Raw genomic sequence first — 21,233 nt, 5'->3', positions numbered from 1 at the left:
TTCTGCTCCCCACACTCTCTCTGGTGAAGCCTCTCGCCACCCCTGAGCCTCAGGCCTGTTCCCCAGTTCTGTATGAACAAATAAATAAATCTTTAAAAAAAAAAAATTTAACAAGTCAGGAAAAAGGAACCATATCATATATGAGTGAGAGTAGTGGTTGGTCACTGATCTTTCTGGGAACTTTTAGTGACACACTAGAAGGGAGTCTTAGAGATACCAGGACTTGACATATTTGGTGGATAAGGAGTTTACTGGAATGCAAGTCTTCTGTAACTTTCTCTACTATGATTTTAAAGGCCAGAGAGCATGTATATAGCACAGTGCAAAGCACAATTAGAATGCTTTCTATCTGATTAGTTGGCTATTAATTTTCCAAGCTATCCTATAGGCAGGTGTCTAGTTACTTTCTCTGGAAGAGGAATGAGGTCCAGGAACTTCAGGACCTGCCAGAGTCACATGCTGTGGCAGGCTGAGCCCCAGGTATACTGACTGCGGGGCCCGCATTCTACTGGGTTACTCCGGTCTTCTCTTCCCAAGGATACAAAACCTAGATAAAGGTGAGGGTTTTTTTTTACCTGTTTCATGTGTTGTGTGCAAAGTAAACTACAGTTATAAAGCAGGTCAGTGAGTGGCTTAGCCACATCAGAGGTGATGTCTCATCAGAGTAGTTAGCGAGCTAGTCAGCATAATGGATAACAGTGAGTTTGTATTTGAGGAATACATATATATATTTGAGAAGAAATGAGTTAAAGCAAGTCAGTGATTACTAGTAAGCAAAAACCATTGTTTCTGTATAACACTTGTCTAAAATGAATTTTTAATGTTTTTGTCTTGCTACTCTCAAGAGTGTAGACTTGAAATTGTACATATGAGTTATAAGACATATAGAGGCTACCATTGTCTCATGGAAATGAAAATTTGTTGTGTACAAATGAGAGAAAATTAGATACCTTTGAACACATACAAAGTACCCAAGAATCCCCACTATCTGTGGTTATGTTTTATCTCGCTAAAACAACTTCTGGTGAGTAAATTAGCAAAATAAGTAGGCTTACTGTAGTAAAATTGAACATAGAAGATTGATAGTTTTAATCAGTGTTTTGTTTTGTTGGTTTAAGCCATTGCCTGCTTCAATAGTAAGGGGTCACACTTCAAATATGTTGCCATAATGATCACCAAACTTATTAATTGATCTAAAAAAATGGCTTGATGGAGGACCTGGGTGTTGTGAGCATGCCACCTACTGGCCATACGAAGTAGTGCACCACAAGTGTTTTAACCACTGAGGTAGTTTGATGAGAGAGCGAACACTAACCTTGGTCGAATGTAGAGGCATAGGTACTGAAGACAATTGGGATCATTCTAGAACAAGAATTTTGAATCAGTTCTTCCAATAAGGAATTGGTTAATGAGATTGTGATGTACCCATATAGTGTAAAATACTAGACAGTTGTTATTTACAATGAGACACATCTCTAGACTAATATAGAATGATGTACAATGCTCATGTTTAACATCATGCAACATGTTTAGAAACTGATGGTATGCATAAAAAATTGAAAAACATCTAACAATGAAGATTGTATCACCTTTCTTACTTGTTTATCTAATCCAAAAGAAATACTGTTTTTTAATTGCTAAGCAGATGCTATAATGATATAAGGGTCTTGAACTCTAGACAAGAAGTCATAAGATATCACTCTTTCTCCCAGCTTACTCATGACTTCCTCATATAATCAGTCAAGGGTTTAAGATTTAAACTCTAAGGGTGGCAATATGTGCACTTTACCCATTGGGTAAGTGACTAATCAAGGGAAAAGGGTTGTTGAGTAAAAGAACATAAGCATGCTAACAGCAGGCAGTTAGTATCTTACGTCAAACATTGTCAGCATAAGCTGACCCCTTCAGTTTAGGTAGGCTTCTAAGATCTGGGGATAGAAGGAACTTGCAAGGGATTTGTTATTCCTATTCTGAGATAGATTATTCTCACTGCACATCTAGTGGTTTATATGGAGGAAATTAAGTGATCTGAAACCCAATCTAAATTGTTCACATGTTGTTTAATGCTCACCTACTATGCAAAATATTTTGGAACAGATAGACACATTGTATTTAGATGAAATGTGAATTAAAATTCAGTTCTGTAAAGCCAGCATAACAAAGTTATGCTGTACTGCTAAAGGAGAGTACATTTAAGTCTTATATCATTTAAATGTATACGGGATACCCTGGTTTCATAATACACCATTTGTTATGACAACATTATTGAAAATACCCTATTAGCTAATCTAATTTTTATACAGTTTTGCAGAAGTGAAAGAACTTGGCCTGTGTCTTTGACAGTTCAGTTGGTGATTTCTCCATATCCATGCAGGGCTCTTCATTCCCCAAACTCCTCTGTGTAAGAAGTTCCCCCAGTACCCTGGAAGAGGTAAAGGAAGACAGGAATTTGACTCATGGGCTAAACTTGAAGAAATATTGTAACTGGGCAGTAATTGCAAAAGGCCTTTCAACAGTCATGGTTTAAAGGCTTTTCCAAGAAACATGTTTCCAAAAAATGTTACTAATAACTTTGGAACATACTTCATGTGAGGCATGTTGAGTGGTCCCGCCTTCGGGTCAAGCAGTCTGCTTTTGGCTTTGGTTCTGTCAGTTGCTCTGGACAAGTTACTTCAGTTCCCTTCGTCTGAAGTTGAGAACATTTTTTGTGAGGTTATGATGAATCCTCTGAGTGTGAAGCATTTAATCATTTTGATCACAGATCCTAAGCATGAGATTAAAGAGCAGCTGCTAATGAACTGCAATGGAAAATTAAAACTCTCTACTGAGTAGCGACCCGGCTGGGACAGAGGAGAGTCTAAATGGAAAGTGGCCTGGTTCTTCGGGCCTGAACTCTTGGTACCCATGGCAGGACGCCATACAGAATAGCCAGTAAGTAACTTACAGTCTTTGTGATTGGAAAGGTTCTTCTCATAGAGATGAAAATCCTTTGCCTTACTATAAAAGGTTATCTTCGAGGTAAAATTTGGTAGTGAATTATGCAGTTTCTTGAGTTAATATGATGACTGGTGCCTTATTTGTACAGTGGCAGTAACATTGAGTGTCACTGGAGAAGTAAATTTACTTGTGAGATGCTTGACATACAATCACTACTTTGTAGTGATTAATACACACATTCCCCTCCCTGGAAATGAATGGCACGAGTGCTCCTCCCTCACTTGGTGTCGATAGTGCCAGCAGTCTCTTTGACAGAAGGCAAAAAGCACATGAGGGATGGAAGGGCATTTAGGCCAAATACAGAGCAGAAACCTCTTTAGATTGTGAAGAAGCTGCTTCTCTCAGGCCCCCTCCAGTGTCCACTTTTGGTTTCTGAAATTACAAGTACACATTGTACTGTTAAAGGCAGGATTTATATGTGGATTGGACCATTTAATGTTGGGGCTTCAATGAACATTGAATATATTCCATTTTCAAATGTTAGAACAAACCTAGATTTTCCAACAATTTAGAAGTTGAACTTAGTGTCATTTTCTTTGAGTCCAATAGCTATCTATGTCATTTTTCTGTCTTAAGGAGCAGATTATAGTTTCCTGATTCTCAAAATTCTGTTAACTAAGTCTAATATTATGGTCTCAGTGTTATGTATTTGATTTTCTCTCAAATACTCTATACTTCAAAAGGCTACCTATGCCATCCTAATAAGTATTTCCTCGAGTATTTAACCTGCTTTTACAACACCAACAAATCAAGCTCTATTTATTCTTATTCAACATAAAATGCTAAAAAATCTAAAGTCAGTTTTATTTTTATACAGCAAGAGCTGGCTATTAATTTTGTTAGTTGGCTCTCTAAACTATGGACCTGTGAAATAGCCAAAACCTAAAACCCTTGAAAATGTTAATAGAAATGTGTTACTATTCTATGCTTAATGCACATTGTGCTCTCTGCTGTAGAACTGCCCTCTTAAGGCCAACAGCTTCCTGTGGAAAAATTCAGTTGTCAGACAGTGAAGGCAAGCACACACAGGAGAGGCAGCGCATCCCATTTGCAAGGTAGCTAGGGCCCCGAGTGTTTCTCACTTACGTTGTTTCTGTAGTTAGTGTCTTCACTGCAGCTTCTCTCCAGGGAGTCAGCGTGCCCCTCCCCCCCTCGAGAGTCACAGCACCTCTCCTAAAGGGTCACACTCAGCCCACTGAGACGCCTTACCAGTCTGACGTCTTGGGCTGGCCACACACTTGGTAGGCTGGATTATTGGCCTTGGTTCTCCAGAAAAGCAGAGGCAAGCAGGATGTGGCTCTAAAAACTGTTAAGCCAAGCCCTGCAGACACGAGAGCTGGGGGCCTGGTCCAGCGCTGTCAGGCAAGAGGAGCCGTGTCAGGGCTGGGTTTTTTGTTCTGTGCAGGCCTCCAGCATTGGATGAGACCCCCACACCTAGGGAGGTCAGCTGCTTCACTGGGAGACTGCCGATTTAATGTGAAATGTCACTCTTGTCCAAAAACACCCCAGTAAGGGCTGACCAACTCTGTTTGTTTACCCCATGGCCAGCCTAGTGGAAACATAAAATTACGCATCACAACTAGAAAAGAGAATAAAGGGTGAGAATCAGTTAAAATAGTTGCATTTTGTAGACCTGCCCCAGCCCCATGACCATCCTATACACTACTCTTAAGGAAGAGCCTTAGTATTCTGTTGGATGCTAAATGTTGCTTCTCCTTCCTCAGATACATGCTGGAGAATGCTGGGCAGGGAGGGTAGGACAGTGTAGGCTCAACCAGAACTCCCAGCTAGGAAGTGCCGATATGGTAGATCAGGGCCTCTTTACCAAACACTAAGAGACTGGACAGGAGGGTAGGAGAAACCAGGTACAAAAGGAGGGATAGTGAGTCAGAGGAAGCATGCTAAAATTTAAGTGTGAGCTTTCAAAAAAAAAAAAAAAAAAAAAACCCTTGTCTTAATAGGTACATTAAAGGAAAAGCCATATTGCAGACACTGACTAAAAACAAGGAAGTAGACATGGCTTCTTCCTGTGAGGCAAAGGAAGCTAAAAAGGAAAATAACCCTGGTAGAGAAAACTGACTTAGTGCTTGCTAAATTACTAGAGAGAAGCTCGAGAAGAGTGTTCTGGAGTAAGCTGCAGTTCCCAAACCCAGTCCCCCATTGGGGGGGGGGGCGGCGCAGGGGGGGTGAGAGGGGACAGCAGCAGACCTTGCTGCACAGCAAACCCAGAGCATTTACTATCTTTTGAGAATGGGTCAAGACGTCATCTCAGTGGCCTGAGCAGTCGTAAGTGAGGGGAGTTTAACAAGAAGATGACTCGTTGGCAACATGTGCATTTGTTGAACTTCAGGGTGTCTGTTTTATTCAGTGTTTATTTCCCAGGAGCTCTACTGCATGGAGGTGCTAAGTATTTGACCATGCTCCGATATTGAAAATATTCTGAACAGAGAATACCTGGTATTCTGATTATAACCGCAATGATGTCCCATTAGAGCCAGAGTAAGGAAATGGAGCTGAGCAAACAGCAGTCTGACCTTTCCGTGCTTCCTTCTGAGCTGCGCGTCTCGGTGGCAGGTGAGCTGTGTGAACAGCGGTGGCGCGTGTGCTCTGCTCGGCCAGGAAGGGCCCTTCCCGCCCTGCAGCCTCTGCAAGCCTACCGGGGTCGCCACAGGTGCTGCTGCCAGGATTGTGTCCCATGTGGAATAGATAAAAAGGGCAAGATAGAAAAGGAGAATCAGGTCAGATGAAGGTAAATAGAAATGAAAGAAAAACCACCAAAGGGGGTATTCTCCAACTGAATGGAATATATATATGAAGAGTTATACTGATTAGTGCCCCTGTAGTATTACAGTAGCTAGTACTTGCTTTTCAAATGATAATGGGTGTAGCAGCTTGTCTCTGTTATTTCTTAACCTTGAGAGTTACATTCAGATAAACTCTGCTTCAAACTGAAAACAGCAAGAATAACTTGGCTTAATTTTTATTCTCGAATAAGTTATCCTGACTTGACCTTTGAGATGTCATTAAGTTTCTCTGGAAGCTCAGTTTCTTAGCAGAAAAATGAACGCAAAGGATCATATTTGCAAGTTTGACTGTTCACACTCACGACATGTTAAAATCCTTGAGTCATTATGAAAACATTCAGGTAAACTCCAGCTGAAGGCGCCTAGTAGTGGTTAGTTAATATTTTGCAGCCTTGCCATAAAAATGTTTTATTTAGAATCATAGAATACGCTACAAAGTATCTTGGAGATCAACTCGTCTTGTTTCCTCATTTTACCAATATAAAAATGTTATATGAACTTCAGGTTTATTAAAAATTTATTTTCCCTTTTTGTTTCTTTGGACTAAGATGAAATTCATATAAAAAACTTAAGCATCCTGGGGTGAAACACTTGGTAGCATTTAGGACATTTACCAGCTGATAGGTATGGTAGCTACCTTTTATTGTTCCAGATTTGCATCTATCTGAAATGAGCTCTTGTGGGTTCACGTGCAAAATAGAACACAGAAAGCAGTGTATTTCTTACCTGTAATACTTATTTTTCCTAATTGTGGACTTCTCAGATCGTCTCTCCAGGTTGGCAAAGAACAGGAAAAGAGGAAATGGAGTGATTGGTCTGTCCTGGCAGTTGGAAAAATGAGTAGATCAGCTTAGAAAATTGACCTGTTGAACTTTTCTCCTATTGCTGCTTTGTTTGTATAACTATCTTTTCTCTTATCAAATATTAGCAGTCGCCTCACTGCTAAAAACCTCTTCACTGTCAGGCTCAGTGAAGTATTAAAGCCCCAGATACTTAAGACAGAGGGAAGACCATCAGGCAGCCCTGAGGATATTCCTAAGTAATCAGTCACAATCTTAAGGTTTTCATGTGTGGCATAATTTAATACTATTACAAGTGTGTATAAAGTTGGAGTCCAGGTTTTAGAAAGCAAAGCGAGCCTTCATTTTTTTTGGCGTTTCATACCTCACAAATCTTTCTGCAGTTAAGAGTCTGGCTAAAATAAACCACAACCTAATGGAAAACCCAGGGAGGGACTGCACTTAGGTGAAGCTTGGGGGCAGGGAGCGAGGCTGGGCTGGGGCCTGGTAAGTTTCCTCAGAGCATTCTGAGGTGCCGGAGCCCTGCAGAACCCAAACCCTGCCAAGACTTTAGACTCCATTACTTCCTTGTCCTTGACAAGTACAATTTAATTGAACATTAAGCAATTTGATCTCTTTCACCTAGTAAATTGAGCAAACTCAGTAAACATTAATCTTGCTAATGATAGCACTGCCTCTGGGGAGCTGAGCTCATCTGCATTCGCAGTGATTATCCCTCCTGGAATTTTAGATACAAATGCTTAGTCCTGGACGATGCACCTACCTGACGTGTAAGGTCTAGGGTGGTGTATATAATTTTCATCTCAGCTTTAGACCACTGTGGAATAGAAAAAACATGGTTTTACAGACTGTTGAGGTTCTTATACCTCATGGAAGCTATGGCGAATTGTGCTGTAAACCTTAGTTTTCTCACCAGAAACACATTAATTACAAGCATCAGGCTTTTCTGAGATTAAATGAGAAAGTGGACGCAGACATACACGGGAGCTGGTGTCTCGGGCTTACCAGTACGTGTGTGCTGCTTCGCTATCTTGGCCTCTCCTACCGCAGCAATGCTGGCAAGGTTCTTCCTCTCACTCCTGTGCTTGTGACCCACTTACCTTTCCTGTTCCCCTGGCTGACCTCCTCCCACAGGTACTCACTCTGTGAGGAGACCTTCCCCGCTCCTCCAGGCTGACTGAAGAGTTCCTTGCGCCAGGTGTGGCACAGGTATCTCCTTCCAGCTCCCCAGCCCCACCCTACCTGTAGTCTCAGCTGCTGCTTGAGTCTGTCAGTCACTGAATGAATGAAACAATGAATTGATTTTTTTAATTCCCAAGTACCATGAGGTGCACCATCAGAATCTCTTTTGATACAGAAGTGTGCCCAGTTGAAAGGGTAGGGAATGGAAAAGCCCAGTTTAGAACCCATGACTTTGGATTCTGGGCCTTTTTAAAATGTATCCAGTTTTCTCTTTCCGCTCAGCAAGACTTTACACAAAGGAGACAGGGCGGCGCCCCAATTACCGTGGGCGAGCTGCTTCCGAGACAGGGCTCATTCTCCATCACTTGCTTAGCAGCGGCCACCCGGCAGGCTGCACCGTTGCCTGTCAAGGCTTCCCGCTCACATCCCATCCTCTGTCAGCAGTTCTGGATGGACCTGAAAGTCAGAAAAATTGCTTCCTAGCTTTTGTTCATTGCAAAGAAAAAGATGTGTATTATAAAGCTCACTCAGCACGCACTGGGCGAAGCGTTTTCCTTTCTGGCGTCTCTGTATCCTGCTTGTGTGTTTCCCATTATCAATAGCATGTTGAAGCCTGTAAGCAAAACACCTGGTGTGTAGAAAGCTGAGCAAAATATTTTTAAATGCTTAAGAATTTGTTGTTTGTCCTCTTTTTGAAAATGATGCAATTCAGACGGTGCACGGAGTTCTTCACCTTAATGTGTAGGCAATGACATGCAGCCTCGCCGTCATTTCTAAGAGCAGCTGAATTTAATCGGCTGCAGTCAAAACTGAACCCTGGCCTCCCACATGCCGGGGGGGCATGGTGGCATGTGACTGTCCAGACCAGCCCTGCACATGTCTGTCTCAGGCGTGGCCGTCTCCTGCCACAGTGTAGTAAGTAATCTGCCTCCCTCTCTGCTGACAGCAGTTACCCCAGACACACTGGCTCCAGGGGGTACTTCTGAAACTTTTTCCACTTACAGTTGAAATCAAAGCAGTGCCATCTGTCCTGTGAGTCTGCCTTGCTGCGATCAGTGCCTGGGCTTGTATGGACCATCGTGTCCACCGTGCCGGGTGTGTGTTTCAGAGCTTTGAGCAGGAGCGTTTGATCAAGCGTTTGTGCTTGGGAGGTGGTGGGCACAGCGAGAAGGGAGACTGTGAGGGGGTAAATACGTTCATTTCCTAGTTGTTTCACATCCAGATGTGCTGGGTTCTGGATGGACCCATCGTATGTTGCCTCAGACATGGCATTTGCCGCCCAGGACAAGCTCTGCTAAGCAAAGTAGTATCTCTGTGCCAAGCCCTAGATAGCAAGGGGCTTAACTGCTGTTGACATGCTTACGTGAAGGGTGTTCAGGAGAAGGAAAAACAAGTCCAGACAGAAAGTAGGTGTTCAGCCCACAAGTTGAATTAGGGGAAGTGGCGCTGGTGGAATAGTCCAGAGACGAGCTGTTTCTGGGCTCTGTTCCATCCGCTCGCAGTGACCTGGCTCGCTGGGTTAACCAAGGCCCAGCAGCGCCGAGCCGAAGGTTCTGGTGGCTCTGGCTCAGAGGCTGCAGTGGCGTCTTCACCCTCAACTCAGTCAAAAATTCGGATTTCCAGCTGGAAGATGGAGAGAAACCTGTGGCCTGTTAGTTCATCTCTGAAGGATTCCAGCATATAGTAAGAATTACTGAACATCATGATTCCCCTATGTTTTGAATTCTGTTGATCTGGTGTTAAAATGTGCTCTTGCTCATACTTTATCACTGTCCAATCAGGTAATTAAATTTGCCGAGGCAACGAATAATTTTGTGCTTTGTAAGAGAACAAAGCTCTGTTGCAGTCTACTAAGCTAGTTTTCTTCCATTTATTGAAAACGTCCAAAATCTCAAAACATCTGGCGACTGCGCTCTCTTAATTTACTGCTTGGTTCTTTGCTTATTGACAAATGCCTCTACATTTTGCATCAATCACTAATTCTAACACTGTCTTTGAAAAATCCTCATTTCTGTCCAGATGTTTAATAGGGACATAGTGATTTGTTTCCTATGAGAAAAACGTGTAACTTCTCTCTTCAAAAATCTATGAACAGTTCCACAACATTATCTTATATATATGTACATATATATATATATATATATATATATATGAATATATCAGTAACATAAGTAGGCAAACAGAAATTGGCAGCCTTGTTTGACAGATGTGGAAACTGAGTCTTGCCCAGAATTGCTAAGCTGAACAAAAGCAGCGTGGCACGATCAGGACTTGAGCCCCAGATTCGGCCTCCAACACCCACATTCTTCCCATTACGCCATGCTTACTTCACCCCTGACCCTGCCAGGCATGGCAGCAGCTGTGCACAGCGGGAGAGGGAGCATGGGTGGACCAGGAGAGACCCATCCATGCGCCCTGAAAAATAACTCAAGAGAAATGTCCTGGTGATGATGGGCCTGGAGCACAGCTCCAAATATAAAAGAGTACATTTAATGCAGAAATGATGTTTTGATAACTGACCAAAACTGTCTTGAAATTTGAAATGTTAATGTGTTCGAGAAAGTGAAGCAGCAGAGAACAAGTCTAGACTCATAAGAGAAAAAGGCTCGGCTTGGGAGAAACTGGTGTGGGTGGGGGATGACAGTGTGGCGATTCCTGAGGTCCCCTCCCCACAACTCTTCTCTGCCCCTGAACCAGCCTCGGTCAAGGCAAAACCTTCCTTACGAAACACTTGATCGTCCCCAAGCTCGCTGCGCTGACACTAGGCTACCTTCGAAACTCCTCTTCAGTCCGTCCTCAGTGCCCACCCCGCACTAGGGATCTTGGCTGTCACCTGTCCTGGCCTTACTGAGCTTCCAGTGCATTCCTGCCGCCTTTGGATCAGCTCTTTCAGATTTACTCAAAATCTCTTCTGTAAAGTGCATTTTACTTGTGCACTCAGTTGCAGTGCAGGAGCCACCCTTTCCCAGGAATCTGTTTCTAAACATTGCACAGGAAGAGAAGTCTGTTCCTCCTCCACAGCTCTCCCACCAGTGAGTGCCAGATGGAAGCGCTTGGAGGGTGGAGGCCAGTGCATTTCTTGGTGGAGGACGCATGGTCTACTGGAAGGGCATAGATCGGGGCCAGCCAGCCCTGGAGTGGCCCCATGCAGTCAGGGCCTGGGAGCCCTGGGGTCTCCACACGGCTTACTGCCAGCCCGATGTTCGAGGGAGGCATGCTTAGCCATCTCTGGATTCACTTTGACCAAACGACATGAATTAATTTAGTTTTAATATCCACTCTTGATCGCAACTGTTGCTTGGATATAAAATGCTCAAGTCTCCCTTTCAGATGCACAACAAATGTATATAAACTCATGGGAGCATATGACCTCAGCTTCTGAAACTCAGAACATTTTGGAGACCTCCTCTCTCAGGGAAAGCCTGAATTCTTTTTCAAACCTGAAGCAGCAGTGACAGTCATTTGTGTTCTGTTTATTTGAATTCAGATGGGTTGTTTTTTTTTTTTTTTTTTCAGTCCAGGATCTTTTTCCAAGTTTAGCTCTTTCCTCAATGAGTTATTATGAAATGATTTCATGCAAAAGACTTGGAGATGTCTGGGTTCTCTGTGTTGATCCTGGAAGCTTCTATATGGGGAGAATTTTAGGAGAGGCAACTGTAATGCTATTCTAGCCAGGATGGTTCTATCTTCTGACCTTACATTTCTGTGCAATTATGTACACATCCACACACACACCTTTGATTTCTTCAGTGCGCAGAAAGCAAACCTCAGAAGCTAGCATTGTTCCCTCTGTGCTTGCCTTGAGGCTTGTGTGTGACAAAAGGAGCCAACAGAGAAAAGTCCGCCTGGAGTCCCATGCAGTTGCCACATGAGCCTGCCACCCTGCATCTCGCAGCCAGGAATTCAACAACTCTGCCAAATTACCAGCTCAGTCCTTGGGCAGTGCATTTCTGTAAAACAGGCATGCAGAAGATGAAGTGTTCCCTTCTAAGTCCGCTACATGTCTCTGCTGGTAAATACACCAGAGACAAAGGCCATGAAATGTAGTGGGCACATGGAGAGCTAAGGTGCCATGTGCTGGGTGCGTCCTGGAGGAAGACTGAGAAGGCAAGCTTAGGAGTCCAGAGCTAGGCGGCCATGGGCGGACCGTGCGTGGAACAGGCACGTGACCTCAGGAGGTGGTCATGGCAGCGGAACCCAGCCCAGGCACAGGGAGGTAAAAAATGCAGCGGAGCCCAGGTAGGTGGAGAGGCAGAGCGACACAGAGAGTCCAGAGCTGGTGCTGCCACACAGGTGCTGTCACTGAGCGACTTCGTGCTTCTGTGTCCTCAGCAGTAAATGCAGACTATGGCAGCGCCTCTTCGCAGGGGGTGTGAGTGTTAGGGAATTGATGTGCATTAGCACTTAGGACGGTAGCTGGCACCGAGCAGGAGTTATATGACCACTGGCTGTTACGGCTCCTTCTCCCACTGTGGCACTGTTACTGCTGTGATGGTCACTGCTACAGTGAGCAAGGGTGTGGGGGGGTGGCGGGGAGGCCACAGGGCTGGCAGATGGTGACGGCATATCACATCCCTGCCCTTTCCTTCTCAGATGACTACGCCCAGCTGTGCAACATCCCCGTCACAGGACGCCGGCAGCCCTACGGGCGGGATGCCCTTGTTGACTTTAGCGAGCAGTACGCTCCAGAAGCCGACCCCTACTTCATTCAGGACCGTAAGTGACATTTTCTGGTCATTGTGAAGCTTGTGGCTTACGATTCATTGATGGTCCTCAAAATGTCCTGGGAGCATGTGAGAACACAGCATTTGGGGCCACCCGCTGGACTTGTTATCTGAAACCCCAGCGTGAGCCAGCCACACCCACTGGCCTTCCCATGCAGCTCAGCTGTGACTTCATGGGCTTTTCCCTTGGGTGTCCCTATGTTACTTTCCTTAAAGTTGAAAAAAATCTTACTTCTATGACTCCCATTTCTTTGCCCCCTAAATAGTGGTCTAGAAACCCATTAAGCCGGGCTTTCTTGAAACCCCATTTCCGTTACAATCTTTTTTCATACAAGGAAATGACAGATGTTAACTGTACCAACCTGATCTTGACAAGCATTTGCGTGGAAAGCCAAAAAAATTGCTCTCCTGATCAGAATTTTTAGAATTCACTCATCGGGGGATTTGTTGAGTAAGAAATGATGTGCGCTGGCTTTCCCTGGAATTGCAGGAATGTAGGTGGTGGGGTGGTGTGCTGGGAAGGAAAATGTGTGAGGGTGCAGAATGGGGTGCACATGTGACCCCCAGAGTTTCAGGACAGAGGGTCCCTGTGGACAAGGGAGTTGGGGTGATATCTTTGGAAATGTTGATGAATTTAAAAAATACAACAAAAATGGGGTCATTTTTTGGTGCCTGGTGCCTTGCCCTGAGCAGGTTCACCCTGATCTGGCTCCTAAGGAGAGTTCAAAGGCTTTGGGGAGCTGCCTCAGGCCAGAGTCCAGTTTCTCTCCCTGACATTTTTTTTTTTAAGAATTCAGTGTAATGGTCATCAAGCCAAATTAATGTAAAGCAATTACATGCAAAATTTAAATCACTTATCAATGCAGCAGGGTTGACGAACACATCTCTTTGACCTTGTCCCAGTTATGAACATGGCCAGCTTCCCAGCATACCCCTGCTGCATACCCCCACCATACATACACACCAGGGTAACCACCATTTGCCTTGTAACACCTGAGACTAATGTACTTTCGCATCATCCACTTAGAAATCCAGTGCATTAACCTGACAGCTGGAAGGCTGTTTGGTTTTGCCATTTTGTTGGTTAAAATTTAAGTAAAAGGGGGCCCTCCCTGGTGGCGCAGCGGGTTAAAGCACTGCACTGAGAAACTAAAGCCACTTCCGCATGAGTTCGATCCCCGCCTGCCCAGGAGGTGACCACATGGCGCGGCAGACCTCTCCTGACCCGCCCGCTGCTCCCCCCAGCAGTGTACTTCATTGATCAGCCTGTTCTAGCTTCCCGCTCTGTCTCTGGTGAATCCTCTCACCCTCCGCATCTCTGGCCTGTACCCCAGTTCTGTATGAATAAATAAATAAATCTTTAAAAAAAAAATTTTAAGTAAAAGGGAAAGGAAATTTTAAGGTTGAAATAAAAAACCCAGTTTGCCTGCCCCATAAATGCAAAATCGGAGGTTAAAATCTACAGGTAAGAGATACAGTTCCACAGCTTATGTGCAGAATGTCTATCGGTTATAGTTAAGTCGGACTGTGACTTTCTGAAGCCTAGATTGCTTTCAAGCAATTTAAATTTGCTACAAATGTTAAGAAAATGCTGATGTCACATCATTTTCCTCTTGGGCAACACAGGAAGTTAAGAAGCAACTTTGCGGAGTCATTTTCATATCGTCTCCTACTCAGCTCTGACTGTAGGATGACCATGCCACAGACAGCATGTCTGCAGTGGGGCATGCCATGTGCCAGTGGAATTTTATTTAGAAAAACAGGTAACAGGTCTGATTTGCAGCTGTCCTTTGTAACCAAGGAAATTGTTTTTGCAAATCAACTTGATGTCTGTAGGGGTTTCAAATGTTAATGTCATCTTTTAACTTCTCTGATAATGTCTTTGGCTAGTTTTAGAGCCCAAATTATTTTGCTATAAGAAAATAAGGTCTTAATTTGAATTTGAGGGTCTGCTGACATTCTTGCTGGCCTGTGATATTTTCTAAATTTTGATATTTAAAACATTTTAAAGGACCTGGCAAGGTCTAGTTACCCACGCTGTAAAATCAGAAATCATAACCCATCTACGCAAGTCTGCTGCCCTCTGCAGTTCTACCGAAGAATTACTTCACAGGGCCCAGGATTCTGACACTACATGTTAGCTTACAAATGAGAAAGTCATGTTTGGAAGCTGCGGAGAGGATGAAAGACCCCATCAACAGAGTGTTGGGGTGCAATGGATTTATACTGATAACTTTCTTCTTGCTACAGAGTACTAGAACCTCTGATGCCCAGTTCCATTGTTTTTACATTACTAACCTGTATCTCTCAATGGGCCAACACAGCTTAGAAGTGATAGAAAGCCAAACAAGACTTGTGTTGGTGAGAATGCTCTGTCTTAGGAGGAGACTATTCTGTGACTAGATTTCATACAGTTGCTTACATTTAAACTAGGTGAGAAGTGTTCTGAAGATGGGCAGTGGTAGTGATTGGCTGTGTGGTTGCTATAAGAATTGATAGGGTTACCTATGAAGGAAAGGCTAGAATGTCCCAAGTATTTACTCTGAAAACTTTTTGGTTTTCCATACACAAGTATGATGTCCTTTCCTCATTTTTCAGGATGTTTTGAGTCCCGTTTACTGCTCTTATACTTTGATCAACTAAGAGCTCTTTTTGTAAGACTCTTTTCAAAGCCAGAGCAAACAAACAGACTTTACATAGCAAGGCCAGCCTGCCTTTCTCTGCTCTTGGGAAATCCAATTGAAAAAGCATCACACACAAAAAAAAAAAAAAGAAAGAAAGAAAGAAAAGAAAAGAAAAAGCACCTCTTCAAACTCAGAGATCTTAGCAAATCTGTACTGACTGGTAGTAACGAATTCCTTTGGTTTGATCTTGAATGATTATCTGACATTTACCCTACTTAGAGTATTTGGAGTTTGGGAATAAAACATCAGTAGCAAAAATCAAAACCAATCTTGCCTTCATATTTTATAGGATTTCAATATAGAACGTCAGAATTCAGGATATGGAACTCATCTGTATGTCAGCCAAGTTTTTGACATTGTATGTTTGCTATTGTATACAGATACAGTCAGTACTCAACTTTAAAGTGTCTAAAGTATGTATATATGTAAAGCATTTTATATAAAATGAGGCTGAAAATTCCTCACTGAGCACTGCACTTTCCTCTCCAGGTTTTTTAAATAGCTTTGAAGAGCTGCAGGCTGAGGAATGTGGCATCCTCAATGGGTGTGAAAATGGCCGCTGTGTGAGGGTGCAGGAAGGTTACACCTGTGACTGCTTCGATGGCTACCACTTGGATATGGCCAAGATGACATGTGTTGGTGAGAATGCTCTGTCTCATGAGGAGACTATTCTGTGACTAGATTTCATACAGTTGCTTACATTTAAACTAAGTGAGAAGTGTTCTGAAGATGGGCAGTGGTAGTGATTGGCTGTGTGGTTGCTATAAGAATTGATAGGGTTACCTATGAAGGAAAGGCTAGAATGTCCCAAGTATTTACTCTGACTCTTATTTTTTTGACTCTGCAACAAAGAGTCACTAAATAGCTGATACAAGTGTAAGGGAGTATTTGCATCTAAAAAATAAAGAAAAAAAACCGGTAAACAGCTTCCATTGACATCTGTCTTGGAGAATTCCTCTTAACATTCTCATTAGGTTTCAAAAGTAAAAGGGAAGACATTTATTCTTCCCCTTGGACCAGTGCTGTCATCTAGACTAAAAGGCTCTTGACTTAGCAGGAGAGTGTATGCTCCCTCCTACAGCAGTCCCTTCACTACTCCTGAATATTGTTAGACTTAATCTATGGGGTTCTGATGGGTGCATTGGGGTGTTACAGGTATTTCAAGTGAACAGGAGATTGAAGCTTAAAGGCTGTTCGGTGCCGTGCTCATTTGTATGCTCGTAGGTACCTGTGCAAAGGAACCGAGGCTAGTTCCTTACAGTCCCACCTCAAGGAAACTGACAGAATGTTCATTTGTGCCAGATAACAAGTAAATTCTAAAACCTCTGTGGCAATCTGCCTTTTAGAGCCCTTGCTTGTGATGGAAACCAACTAGATAATGCAGAAATTAGGTATAGTTTGCCAGGGAACGAGCAGAGAACAAGCTGGCAGGTGCCTCTGGTAAGCTGTAGGCTGCTTGTCCTCATGGACAAGTTTGGTTACTTAACTGCCTGGTTTGACTTATTACAGATGTGAACGAATGTGATGAGTTGAACAACCGGATGTCTCTCTGCAAGAACGCCAGGTGCATTAACACTGAAGGCTCGTACAAGTGTTTGTGTCTCCCTGGCTACGTACCTTCTGACAAGCCAAACTACTGCACCCCATTGAATAGCGCCCTGAATTTAGACAAAGACAGTGACCTGGAGTAAAACAATCTACATAACCTAAGCCCATATACTCTGCACTGTGTAAAGGAAAAGAGAAACGTTATTATACTTGAGACATTGCACCTAACCCAGAATGCTGAGTATGCGCAAACATCGTGGTTCCGCATCTCCTCCAAAGAGCATTCAGTGTGAGCCTGACTGGTGAGACAGACCAAATGGACATTTCTCTGAAAAACCAGTATATATAGTCTGTTCATATGTAAAATTCAATGGAAAAGAGGTGGAACAGTGCTGTTATTTTAAACAGAAGGGTGTATTATGATGTTTTTACTAGTGCTTGATTACATTTGGCATTTAAATAGCAGTGGAAATATTTTATAAGTTTTTTTTTTTTTTTGGTTGTGCAGTCCCTTGGCTACTGTTTTTTTCTCCAGATTTTTTTTAAAATCAAGTGTAAAAGTCTTTGATAAAAATAGAGCCACGCAGGATTATGCTATTCCCGGTGCGGGACATTTTTAAAATCCTAGTTGTCTGTCCTGTGGAGCAGGCAGTGGTTTTGTTTCAAAACTTTTATACACATTTGGAGAAAAGTTCTTTATATTTACAATGTATTGTCTACTTTCTTTTTAATGTTCATTATTAGCCAAACTGCTAGTAGGCATCAATTGGACCCCTTATATGGAAAAGCTGTCGAGCTTACTTTAGTGTTGTAATGTTGTACAACTAAATCCAGCAAATGTGTTTTGAAAACTTGATGATCCCGTTATATTTACCATTGTATGTTAAAGCAAAATAAATCACCATTTTTTTAGAAAAAACATCAACGTGAGTAATTGTGAATGAGTACAAGTTACATCTTCCCCAACCCCCCCTTCTTTACAATTATTAAATTTGTTAGACTGAATTATGTGCCTCTCCCAATTTCATATGATCCTTAATCATGAAATTGATCATTAAGAGTAGCTGAGGTCATTGGGGTGGGCTTAATCTAGTATAAGGAAGACAGCCCTCTACCAGCCACAGAGAAATACCTTAGTAGAAATGAACCCCACAACATGTTACTCTGAATTTCTAACCACCCATCTGTGATAGATTAGCAGCCCTAGCAAGCGAATACAGAGAGCTAGAACACAAATTGTCTAATAGCTTTCAGTCTCAGTCCCTGTTTACGGCACATCACTATGATTTGTCTAATAACTTATAAATGGATTCTGAATTTCAGCTTAACCAAAAAAATCTGCACTTTAAAAACCAACAATCGTGTGCCTCCTGACAGTAATGCGTTCTGAGAAATGGAGTTAGGTGATGTTATTTCTAAATGCACCAACCTAGCCAGTTGGGGTGACCATCACATACACAGCCTGTCACTGACAAATATCAAGGGATGTGTGTCTGTGTGGGCACACCCCGTAGAAAGTCTGCCACTTCAACATTTTCCTGAAAGACACTTTGGTATTTAACACCTGTGGTAGGCAGAATAATGGCGCAAAGGTGTCCCTGGCAATCCCTAGGCCCCAAGAATATGTTATCATTGTAGCAAAGGAGAATTAAGGTTACAGATGGAAATAAGTTTGATAATCAGCTGGTCTTAAAATGACTATTCAGGCGGACCCCGGAAGTTCCTCAGGACAGGGTAGGTTAGATGCAGAAGAGAAGCATCAAGGAGGGAAGTGGAATGTGACAACGGAAGCTGTTATGTGGGGTAAGGAAGACTAACATGCCCACACAGTGGGCAGCCCCTCTGTTCACCTCCCCTACCCCAGTGGTACAACAAGATATAAACTTAGAAATGCTCCAGGTAGAAGAGAGAAATATAAAAACAAGATGTCACAAGAAATATAAGATTCTATTGGCAGGCAGCATACAGGTTGTGGGGTACCCCAGAAGGGGAGGAGAAAGAAGGGAACAAAAAAAAACTTATTCAAATAAATAGCTGACAACTTCCCAAATGTGAGAAGGGAACTGAATGTGTGAGTCCATGAAGCTAAGAGAACATCTGAACTAAATTCAAAGAACCACACACTAAGGCATATATATCTGTGAAATTATCATGAGCCAAAATAAAGAATGTTAAAGGTGGCTAAGGGGAAAATGCTATTATCTATCTATCGATCAATCGATCTATCTATATAAAGATCTCAAAAGTTAAAAATTCCAACCAAGAGTACTATATCCTGCAAAGAACTTTTATATGAGGGAGAAGTGAGAGCTTTACCCCCAAAAAGCACAAGGAACTTGTCACCACTAGACCTCCTTTCCAAAATGGTTGACAGTAGTTCTATCTAAATTGAAAAAGGTTCACAAAAATCACTGGAAAAGACAATCAATAGAACCAGAAAATACAAAAAAATGGCAGTAGTAAGACCTCATGTCAATAATCACCCTGACTATAAGTGGATTAGACTCACTAATCAAAACAAAAATCAACTCAAAATGAATAGAAGAGTAGAATGTAACACCTGAAACCATAAAAAAAAAAAAAAAAACCAAGGCAAAACACTATGACAAATTTCACAAACATCTCTGAGGACTCAACTACAGAAACAAAACAAAGGACAGTGTAAACAGCTGGAAACTAAACAACTGCATGAAACTAAAAAGCATCTGTACAGCAAAAGAGACCACAACCAAGACAGAGGAATGTGACTGAATGGAAGGAAATGTCTTGCGCACCTTAATATCTGATAAGGGACTGACACCAAAGAGCTTCCACAACAACGAAAAGCAAACAACCCAATCAAAACAAAACATAGCAGCAGAGCTTTAAAAAAAAAAAATCCCCAAAGAAGAAATGCAAATGGCCAATAGGCATCTGAAAATATGTTCAACATCACTTATTAGGGAAATACAAATCAAAGCCACAATGAGATACCACCTTACACATGTGAATACGTGAATGGCACATATTTAAAAAACAAAAGCGCTGGTGAGGATGTGGTGAAAAGGAACCCCTCACACTGCTAACGGGAAGGCAGGCTGGTCTAGTCACTATGGAAAGTGTGTGGAAGTTCTTCAAAACACTAGAATTGCATGTGCCATATAATCTAGTGATTAGACCCAGGGATTCTACTCCTAGGAATCTACTCAAAGGACACAGAAACACTAATTGGAAAAGAAACCTGCACACTTACCTACTTCAGCATTATTTACAATAGCCAAGATATGGAAACAACATAAATGCCTCCAAACAGACGACTGGATCAAGATGTGCTATTTGTGCACAATGGAATACTACTCAGTGACCAAAAAATGCATGCTACTTGTGGCAATACCAAGTCAGTCAGAAGGAAAATATAAATGTTGGATGGTTTCACCTATATGCAGCATAGACAGAACAAAAGTGTCAGGGAAAACCCCACAAAACTTGCAAGCTGACCATAGATCTGAGGCGTACAGAAGCGAGCGGAAGGGGTCGAAGCAGGGGCGAGAAGGGTGCCAGGGGCTGTGGTGATGGAGCACGCATGATATGGTGGGAGAATTATGGCGGCTAAGCCTGAGGGAGAGTCAAATACAGTAAAAATCAACAGATGTAAGGAAATTAGAAAATAAGAAGTTTGTGCCATACTATTAGAAAGAAATCTCATTGACATTTCACAGAAATAGAAAACATGAAAGTTGTTCCCTAGAAGAACTGGAATAAAAAAAAATAGATGAAACAATAAAAAATGTAGACATCATACTCACCAACATCAAAGCCATAATAATCAAAATAGCATTGTATTGAAATAAAAACAGACACATCATCAATGGAGCAGAATTGAGAACCAAGAAAAAAATGCACAAATATGAAATAATTATGGCAAAGGAGCCAAAAGCATATAATAGAACATCTTTTCAGTAAATGGTGCTGGGAAAACTGGAAAGCCACAAGCAAAAATAGGAAACTACACTAGCACAAAAAGTACTTAAGGATGGTTTAAATATTGTATTAACACCTGAAACAACAAAACATAAAAGAAACAAGGCAATAACACCTTGACATCGGCCTTAGAGATACCTTTGGGAACTCAACAAACAGAAAGAAAGAAAAAACTGGGACTACATCAAGCCAAAGAGCGTCTGCACAGTGAAAATATAAATACAAGCAAACAAAAAGCCCATCGAAATGAAATTACAGCCTCTGAGTGGGAGAAGATATTTGCACAGTATGTCCAACAAAGTGAATATCCAAAGGGATTTTGTGAATTTTTTATATACAACCACCTAATTTTACAGCAGAAAGAGGATCTGAATATACACTGCTCCAAAGACGACAGATTGCCAACAGGCACATGAAAACACATTTGTCATCTCTTATTATAAAGGAAATGAAAACTCAGAACCACAAAGAGATTTCTCCTCACATCCATGAAAATGGTTATTATCCAAAAGACAAACAAAAAGAGGGGGTCTC

At 42.3% G+C, this 21,233-nt stretch overlaps 1 protein-coding gene across 3 annotated transcripts in view; it reads left to right on the top strand.

Annotated features, from left to right (window-relative positions):
* The window catches only part of LTBP1 (latent transforming growth factor beta binding protein 1), a 278,103-nt gene extending 260,466 nt beyond the window's left edge, over positions 1–17,637 (top strand). For all 3 annotated transcript variants that reach the window (XM_012727629.1, XM_012727631.1, XM_012727630.1), the window contains 3 exons: positions 12,377–12,499; positions 15,681–15,830; positions 16,701–17,637. In XM_012727629.1, the coding sequence (XP_012583083.1) occupies positions 12,377–12,499; positions 15,681–15,830; positions 16,701–16,882 (455 nt within the window). In that variant the 3' untranslated portion in view covers positions 16,883–17,637. The remainder of the gene's footprint in view (positions 1–12,376; positions 12,500–15,680; positions 15,831–16,700) is intronic.
* Positions 17,638–21,233: the final 3,596 nt, after the last annotated feature.

Source organism: Condylura cristata, unplaced genomic scaffold (assembly GCF_000260355.1).
Source record: "Condylura cristata isolate star-nosed mole 26May11 unplaced genomic scaffold, ConCri1.0 scaffold00020, whole genome shotgun sequence".
Classification (NCBI taxonomy): domain Eukaryota; kingdom Metazoa; phylum Chordata; class Mammalia; order Eulipotyphla; family Talpidae; genus Condylura; species Condylura cristata.
Note: the sequence above shows the minus strand (reverse complement) of the source record. Positions and strands in the feature narration are given on the sequence as shown.